Here is a 10,164-nt window from a genome sequence, read left to right as displayed (position 1 = left end):
CTTATATTACTATAATAAATTGTTGAGTAATATTAATAACTAACAATAGTAAAATTAACAGGAAGTGATATTAGTACATAATATCATGAGTTTAATATAACTTACAACTTAGTATATTAAACAATTTAATTAGTACATAACAGTTTAATATAAGTACATAATAGCATGGGTTTAATATATTAAATTACAGTTTAATATATAGTACATATACTAAGAAAGCAATCAGTACATAACAGTTTAATATAACAATTAAACTAGTACATAACAACATGAGTTTTGTATAACTTACAACTTATATTAAACTCATGCTGACTAATAAAATTACTATACTAACGGTGATAATTATAGTAATTAAGTTAAGAAGTATAATATTAATTATAGTATCGTGCTTTAAATCGTATATGGCGCCACAAGAAGGGAAATATTATCCTTATATATTAAATATACAAGGACAATATGAGAAAAACATTAGAGTAAAAAACCCGAATTATATAGTCATTTTGTTAATTACATTGTTAGTTAATTAAGATACAACATATTATACAAACTTCTTAATTAATTGTATTAAATAATTAATATAGAAAATGTCAAATTACAATTTATAGACCCATTAGAAGTTCTCTTGCATTTCTATTTCAGAAGTTTAAAAAATGTCGAGTTCTTAATTAGCAAACTAAAGCATGCATATTGCATAACATTGATAATGTTATATCGATTTTTAGTTTAGAAAAAGCATGATGTTGCACCAAATCTTATATCTAAAGAAAATCAATCTTGTAAACAAACAATGACAGCAAACTAAAAACGAACATCAAGAATCACAAAAGTGTAAAAGACGCAACAATTGCTTACCCCTTCAATTCTAGTTACTAGTATTATACAAACCACAGAAACAGAACCCAAAGTTGTTGGTCACATACTACATCAAGCAATGTAAATTGCATTCAAATAGACGTACTACCATAGTTTTTAGTAGAGCGTCAATTGAGACAATACATTCGATACTGAATTTGGCACAACACACATGTTACCTCCTCCTTGTTATATTTCTGGAAGAAGGTCCAGTGTTTCCTTCTACTCTCGGGCTACGGTGACAGATGTTCTCACATGAAGATTGGTTAACTTTGTTCAACCCCTACAAATAGGGGAGGACCTTGGTCTCAATTATAATCGATCTGAGATGAAAAGTGTAAGAGGATAACAAATTATGTTCGGCCATTTTTGCAAGCATGAATAAACCTTCTATTTTGCCTTCAAGGTATGACAATATCCCGTACAAATACTTATAGTACTCCGATGGATAATCCGACTTTATCTTGGCAAGGTCAGTCCTTGCAGCCTCAAATTCACGTTTAATGAAAAACTTCTTCATCGAACGTTCGTCTTCCTTTTGAATAAGTTCTAATTTAGTTGGCGGCCTTAGCTCCTCCTCCAACTGCTTCGATGATGACGACTCTGATGACGAAGAGGATGACTCAATCCTTGCTCGTTTCGAAGATGAAGTCATGGATGAAAATTTTGCAGGTTATGAAGAGGAGACGGTTTCACTCTTTTTTTTTTCGGGAGGATGACGAATTGAAGAGTCTGAGTATATAAAGAGTCTGAGTGCCTTCGAAAATACAAGGGCAGTCAAAGCTTCTTCTAATATATAAATACAGAGACACTTTTCACGAGAATCCTCCAAATCCCCAATACTACACGAGTACACGTATATTTAAACTTTGATAGGAAACTTTCAATAAATAAATCACATAAAGTACATACCGGTTACAAATTAAGTGGGTCAAAGCAATTTAAATACATTGTAATTATTCATCGTTCTAATTGAGCTCAAAATAAATACAATCGGTTACAAAACTTATTTTGAGTGATGAAAATCTATTCTAATATATTAAAAGGCGTTTCCAACAATGCCCACGTGATTTGAACTCACAACCTCTAACTTTAGAAATAATTGTCTTACCACCAATCTATGTAAATTTTTACGTGATCTTTTGAATACAAAATATTAATGTAACAAATGACAATATGAACAACAAATTTAATTACAAGAAAATTGAATCATAAATTACAACTTATATTACTGATCAGTTCCATGTAATAATCCGGGGCATTGTCCGGGCCCAAAAAACTAGTTAACTAAATTATTTTACAATTTATTCTAAATACAATTAATTAATTTATCATACAATTTATTGACACATATTTAACATGCATATGTAATCGATTATATTATGTGGCAGTTTAATTGATGAAGTGCTATTTTACAATTTATTCTAAATACAACTAATTAATTTATCATACAGTTTATTGACACATATTTAACATGTACATGTAATCGATTATATTATGTTGCAGTTTAATTGATGATGTGTTATTTTACAATTTATTTTAAATACAATCAATTAATTTATCATACAATTTATTGACACATATTTAACATGTACATGTAATCCATTATATTATGTGGCAGTTTAATCGATGACGTGTCTAAATAAGAAGAAGAAAGTGACACGTGACGATATGACACTTCTTGCCTTTGAATTTTAATACTCCGTAATAATATTGATTATTGTAATTATCAGATAGAAAATTAAGTTAATAAGTATAGTATTGAGTTTTATTACAGGGATATATATATTCTTGTGGTGCCATATATGTCCCTGTAATTAATTTAGCTCATGTTGTCCTTGTAATTACTAGACTATAAGTTTATCCTTTCCAAGGATTATATCATGCTCTTCACATTTTTGAGTTGCTGCATTAAGATCATTCTTATGTTGTTCTAAATCTTTTGAGAATATTAGGATATCATCTATATAGACCAAACAACAATGATTAAGTTCTCTAAAAATATCATCCATTCTTATCTGAAATATTTGTGGAACAATTTTTAATCTAAAAGGCATTACTAACCATTCATAATGCCTTTGAGGGGCACTAAATGCAGTTAATGGAATACTCTCTTCTTCCAATTTAATTTGCCAATAACCACTATTACAATCCATCTTAGAAAACCATGTGACTCCTTGTATTCTATTAAATAACACAGTTTTATTAGGAATGTAATAGCCATCAAAAACAATATTATCATTTAGTTGTTTATAATTAATGACCATTCTAGTCTTACCTCTCTTTTCTTCTACATGATTTCTTACCATGAATTTTGGACTATTATGAGGACTCTGGCTATTCCTAATTAGCTTTTTATTCAACAGTTCTTTTATTTGTTCATCAAATTCTTGTATATCTTGGTAGGTATAGACCATTTGTCTTACTCTAATAATCTTATTATGATTTGTTAGAATTATCTTAGCAAATGCCTTATCCTTTTCTCAATGTTCTAATAGATTTGTTGAATATAGTTTTTCACATAATTTTTCTTGCTTCTTATTTATCTGATCTATTAATGATGAATTACACTCAAAAATTCTAAGTACAACCTCTCGTTGTGTAGGTGTAACTCTATCACTACGCTGGCTGCGCGTAAATTCCATAGTTTGATGAGCATAAGCCTTTGTTAATTTTTGTATAAGAACCGAATGACCATTAATATTAAAGATTATTTGATATATGGTTTGAGTGCATGGAGAGTATAATCTTAGAAAATTATTTCCTATTATCATATCATGACTAGGCTGATTAGTTGCCCATAAAATAGGAATCACACATTGAACTCCTCCAATTTCTATTGGTAATTCTTTGATTATCTCTGTATGCATCATGACACTTGCATAGGATTTTTAGCCTTGTTTTACAAGAATTTTGGAAATAATGACCTCTTTCCAAAACATGTAGAACAATCACTATCAATATATGCACATAATTTATACTTCCTCCGTTTCTATTTAGTTGACGCGTTTTATGTAGACACACATATTAAGGAGAGGAGAGAGAGTGAGAGAGAATGAAAAAGCAAGTGGGGTAGCTTGTAAATGCAAGGTAAAAAATTTACCCCAAATGTCAACTAAAAAAAAAACTTCTTAAAAAGGAATACATGTCAACTAAAAAGAAACGGAGGTAGTATTTATTATAATCCTCAATGCATATATCAATTTAGAATATAAATGCCATTAAGATTAGTACTAGATATTTCATTACAAGCTTCCATTTTCATATTAACTTCATCTTCATATACTGGTTCACTCATAGTTTTGGTTTTATATCCAATTACCTTTCTTTTATCAGTAGGATTTTGGATCTTCATTTAACTCTAAATTAGAATATGACCCCATATCAATGTTGTGCCTTGCCGGTTGTTTTAAGGCTTTTTTAATTTCATATTTTTCATTTAGTTTCTTTAGTAGAACTAATATTTCTTCTTCATCCTCTTCTGGCTTTTCCTCACCTTGTTTTTTCATTCTTATTATTGTTGAATTTTGTATGCTTGGACTTGGTGTGCTAAGACTCATATTACTTTGTATTTTAGGTTTTGTAGTAATTCCAATATGAAGTAATCCTGATACATCAATTAACATTTTACTCGATCTATTGCTAACTGCAGGGTTTATAAAGAATTCCTCCCAAGTTTTTTCAATTTCATTAGGATTTACTTTTATCGGTGTAATTTTCTTCTTAGGACCTCCTCCTTGCTCATATTTCTGAGCATCGACTATTTGTTTCTTAAAAGATGAGTCTATAGTGTTTACTAACGTATAAACCACCTTCCATCTTAATTGTATGGGTCGTGTTCCTTATGCATTTTCACTCCTTCTGTTAATAGCTTGATAGCTAAAAACTTTGATGCAAATAAATGAATCCTCTAAGCTCACATAATATCTTGGTTCACATATATAGCTTACTGTTCCTTGACTTAAGTTACATGTGATACCACTAATTATTTGATCATAAAATTCTTTATGTCTAATATCACAAATAAAACTCAAGCATTTAACATCCTTGCCAAAATCTTGCAAAGGAGTTGTGTATACTTGTACTGCACCATTACAAACATAGCTATAATTTTCTTTTTCTTTATGTTTTTTTAATACTTTTCCAATTTATGACATTAATTTCGGTTTCCTTTTGTTCACAATCTTTGATTACTATGCTTCCTTCCATTTCTTCGCATGCATAGTTTTAAAGAAAGAAGTTTTTAATATTTTATCCTTAGTAATCTGGGGAAAATTTCAGCTTTCTTTGTTTATTTACTTGATCTAGGTCATTATCTTCAAATGAATACTTAGCTCTTTTTAGTTGACCTATAGTCATTTTGCTTTTATCTTCCTCATTGTCACCTGATTATGAATTTTCTAACTCTTCTCCTTCCATCATATTATTTATTTCTTCATAATTTTCATCTTCAAACTCATCACTAATTTTAGGTTCTTCATTATACTCTTTTTCCTCTTCTATGATTTCTACAATTCCTTTATTATTGCTCAAAGCCAATTCTAATGCCTCGTCTTCTGGTATTTCTATGTAATCCTAACTTCCTAAAGCTTCCATTAGTTTATGATTAGCTTTCTTACATTCATTAGCATAATGTCCTAATTCTCCACAAGACCAACACTTGCATGTTTTTTTTTTTTTTTTTTTTTTTTTTTTTTTTTTTTTTTTTTTTTTTCCTCAGGGCAATATGTATGTTGCCTTTCTGAAAAACCTACTTGGTTTTCTATATTTATGTTTATAGTATTTTTTCTTATAGGTTTCTCCTCTTGATATGTCAAATTTATTTTTCTTATAATTCTTTCTCTTATTATAGTTTTTTCTTTCACATCCATAGTTATTTGGGAAATCCCAAAAAGTGAGAAATTGTCTTTTTATTTGTTGAGTTCCAGCAACTTCTCTATATTTCTTTTCGTCAATCCATTTTCTTAGAAAAACAATTCTATTACCTAGGGTATCCCTAGCTAAGAATTTCTCTCTCAATTCTTGATATTTTTCACTAATTTCTTCATTAATGGGACTTGATAATTTATCGTAGAACATTCCAAGATTTGTTTCATTTTCACCAATTTTATTATAATATGTTTCAAATTCCATAATGTAATTATCAACATATTTCATATTACATATGGACAAATTACTTAACTTCCTTTGATATTCCATTTGTTTTTCATTAGGATCGGCTCTAGGACCAATGAATTCTAACTCAATGTATTGACATAACTGCCTGAACATTCTAGTAGGTGATTCACTCTTAATGCAGTTTTGACTTCTTCATCTATTCCATCGTACCAGTCTTCTACACAACCATAGAGACTATGTTTGATATAATTTAAGAAATTTTCTGAAGTCCATTTAGTGTTTTAATTAAGTACACTACTCATACTCTTTTTCCACTGATCTAAAACATCTTGTCTATCTCTTATACCATCTAATTTAAGCTTATAACTAGTTTGACTTATAAGTTCAAGAGTCACTTCTTCTTGTTTAGGTATATGATTAGGCATAACCTTGACGCTAAATCGGCTAGTCTTCCATGGTATGTATCTTGGCCGTGTGCAACTTCCTTCTCCTTGATACCTAGGTCTTTGGATAACATTATTTACGTTAATGTTTTCATTAATAATTTCTTCTCCAACATCATTATTATCCATTACTATTATCATTTAACTTCATTAATCCCATTTGTTGATATAAATCTTACTCTAAAGTAACATAATTATTTCCCTCTATTTCATTATCAAAATCAATCCTTTATTGAGAAATTAAGTTCATGATTTTGTTAAACTTATTAGGGTCTTCTTCCCTATCGAATAGGGCTTGTAATTCCTTAAGCTTTTTCTCCCGAAGATGAGGGCTCATCTTTAGTTTCTTTATTCTTTTCTTGGTTACTAGTAAGTCTTTTAGGGAGTGCTACGGTAAACTTTTTATTTTATCTAAATTTTGAAAATGATACTTATATTTATACGGGACAATTTTCTCTTTATTAGATGATACTTCTTTTCCGAATTGATACCTAATTTTGTTTGTTAAAGCAAGTTGAACTTGTTTAACCTGTTCTTTTAGATCGCTTACTTTTTTTATTAATATCGGTTGTGGTTATTGATATCTTATTTTCGATATTAATACAACGAGCATGTATGTTATCAACTTCCGATCTTAATTCACCAATTTGATCTACTATATAATTAAGGACTGGGCCAAAATTACTTACTAGTATTATCAGAAATATGATAATAGTGCTCAAAATTAGGTTTCTTACACTCAGAGAAGGTCTTATTCTCCAGTTTTACCTAATTATTAATTAGATTGACAACTTAATTTAACTTTTAACTGTATGGCTCTGATACCAAATCTCGCAGGTTCACAGTTTTTAATTTATAATAACAATATTGTCTTCCTTAATAACAAATTTCCCTTATGCGATAAAAGTAGACAAATATTACACTTTACTTCTAATACAAACACTTAGCCTTTTAATATATAAGTAATACTGAAAAGAGTAAAATGACACCTCGAAAACAATATTGAAGAAACATATAACAGTATTAAATTTATTATAACAAAACCAAACTTAAAATAACATAATTAAAATATCAAATGACGTTTTTCTAACACTTAGCGATTTTTTTTTTCAACGTAGGTATGAACCTTCGTTGTCCCTATCTAATTGTGGACAATACTTTCTCCTAATGGAGTACGGAGTAATTGGTAATTTGACCAAATTTTAATGCAACCAATACTCGTATCTTGTATTTTTCGTGCAATAAATGTAAACAAACAAATAAAATCCCCCACTCACACCGTCACACTCAGCCTCACCAACTCACTCCCTCACTCAAACTCAATAACCCCAAACCCGAAATGCTAAGCGCAACAACTCGCCCACTCTTCACCACTCCCACCACCCACTTCGCCACCACTCGCCACCCTCTCCTCCGCCGCATCTCCCTCCCCACCACCACCCGCACCACCTTCACAACCCGCGCCACAATGTCCACCACCACCACAACCATCGAACACATCGTCCTCTTCAACGTCAAACCCACCGCAGACACCACCCAACTCTCCGCCATGCTAAACGGTCTCAACTCCCTCTCAACCCTCCCACAAGTCCTCCATCTCTCCGCCGGTAAACTCCACCGCAACCGCTCCTCCTCCCTCTCCTTCACCCACATCCTCCACTCTCGTTACCGCTCTAAACAAGATCTCGCCGACTACTCCGCTCACCCTGATCATCTCTCCGTTGTTCGAACCAGCGTTTTGCCCATTTGCGACGATCTCATGGCCGTCGATTGGGTCGCCGAGAATCTCGAGGGTCCGGTTGGGGTTAAGCCTGGTTCCGCCATTAGAGTTCAGTTGATTAAGCTTAAAGAAGGGGTTGAGGAGGAGAAGAAGGGGGAAGTTGTTGAAATGATTGGGAGATTGAAGGGGAAGATTAAGGGGATTGAGCAGTCTTCTGTTGGGGAGAATTTTTCGCCGGCGAGAGCTAAAGGGTTTGAGATTTGCTCAATTGGGGTTTTTGGTGGGGTTGCTGATTTGGATTCTCATGATGCTGATTCTGATCCTTCTAATGAGAAGCATAAGGTTAGGGATTCTGTTGATTCTCTTGTTATTGTTGATTATGTTGTTCCTTCGAAACAATCCGCTAGTCTTTGATTCATGATCATCTTGTAGTTTCATTGTTTGTTGTATGGGATTAATAATCATCAATTTGATCATGTATTGGTAGCATACTTGTTGGTTAATGTGATTTTGTTAAGTGAATAAGACATTGGATAATCCAAATTTGATGGCTAATTAATGATGGGAATTATCATATTGATTTGTTCGTGCAATTATCCTAAAGGATGGAGGAGAAAGATTTTTGTGGATGAATACACGTAATAATCAAATTTGGTCCATGTAGCCGACCCCATTTATGGGATTAAGGCTTTGATTGATTGATTTGTTCTTGCAATTGACTTGTTTATAGCTGTTTTAGAATTTAATCCTACAAACTACAATGAGTTATTGGGTTTGCATTTGAGCCTTTGAAGAGAGGGGTTAAATTGTTAGTGATTCAATGTTGGAGTTTGAGAAGGGGATTGAAGAGGTTTAATTTTAGTTTCTGATTGTTAATTTGTTATTGTTGTTGTTCTATGTTAAAATTAATAACTGCTTAAATTGTTCTGCTTACCTCCCTTTCGACCATCGGAGTGATCAGACCATGGCTAATGGTAATGCTAAATAACAATTTGAGTCGGATTTGGCTGAAGGAAATTAGGCGTTGGATTAACTTGAATAAACACCAATCTGTGTTTTGCTTATAATCGTATTTTTCTGATACTATCACCAAGCCTATCTTTAACGAATATAAGACTGAATGAGGAGTAATTCTTGAATGTTCCTAGTGAGCTAAAAATGATGTCTCATTTGGAGCTAAATATTGATTGTAAATTATACACATTGACCATGATTTATGATTTCATGATCATATTATGTTGATGATGTATATTATTAGCACCCTAACCTTATATAGTTTATTTGGGTAATTAATGGCTTGTTGATTAATGTGAATCTATTAAGTGAATGAAACCTAACATTGGGTTATGAATATATTCATGGACCCTCAATCTAAATTTGATGGTTAGTTTGTTGAGTATTCAGCAAAGTTGTGCTTAATTATGGGAATTATGATATAGAATTGTTTTTGCTACCTACTACGTAACACACATCATGAGTTTGCATTGAGAGGTGAGACTACATTGTTAGATTATGTAATACTCCTTAATTGTTATTGCTGTTTTATTGCTGCAATAGCTTAAGGTTTATAATCATGCTGCTAACCGTGTCTTCAACTGTGGCGAATGGCAAGGTTAATGGCTATCTGGGTAGGATAAGGCCGTTGCTTGAATAAATTATGTGTTGTATTCACTTGAATAAATAAGTGTTTTGCATGAGTTATTCTGATACATTCACCCTATCTTTTACCAATTTTAATCTAACTGAGAAATAATTCTTGAATGTCCCAACTCACAAGTGAGCTAAAACAATGTCTTATTTGGAGTCAAATGTGGTTGATAAGCTTTAAAGTTGAAATCTGAGGATCATGGGGTTAATTCAAAAAGTGATGTTTTGCTAATGCTTAGATATTTGAAATCAAGAGGGTTATATTGCAGGCCTTTCAGACTTAAATCGTATGGCAAGAACCTTAACTAAAGCATTGAGGTTGTCTGTGGCTTCAATAATATTTTATGTAGGACATTAGCTGAAAGAGAAAATGAACAATCAAAA

General features: G+C 31.7%; 1 protein-coding gene across 1 annotated transcript; it reads left to right on the top strand.

The window, feature by feature from the left end:
* The first annotated feature begins 7,665 nt into the window (after positions 1–7,665).
* On the top strand, positions 7,666–8,709 carry LOC145634544 (stress-response A/B barrel domain-containing protein UP3-like). The gene has a single exon (XM_081685967.1). The coding sequence runs from the start codon at positions 7,753–7,755 to the stop codon at positions 8,545–8,547; it is 795 nt and encodes a 264-aa protein (XP_081542093.1). The 5' UTR covers positions 7,666–7,752; the 3' UTR covers positions 8,548–8,709.
* Positions 8,710–10,164: the final 1,455 nt, after the last annotated feature.

The sequence above is a fragment of the Chenopodium album genome, chromosome 6 (genome assembly GCF_948465745.1).
Source record: "Chenopodium album chromosome 6, dcCheAlbu1.1, whole genome shotgun sequence".
NCBI lineage: Eukaryota > Viridiplantae > Streptophyta > Magnoliopsida > Caryophyllales > Amaranthaceae > Chenopodium > Chenopodium album.
Note: the sequence above shows the minus strand (reverse complement) of the source record. Positions and strands in the feature narration are given on the sequence as shown.

Coding starts and splice junctions, on each gene's coding strand:
- LOC145634544 (XM_081685967.1), top strand. CDS start 7,753: ATGCTAAGCGCAACAACTCGCCCACTCTTCACCACTCCCACCACCCAC.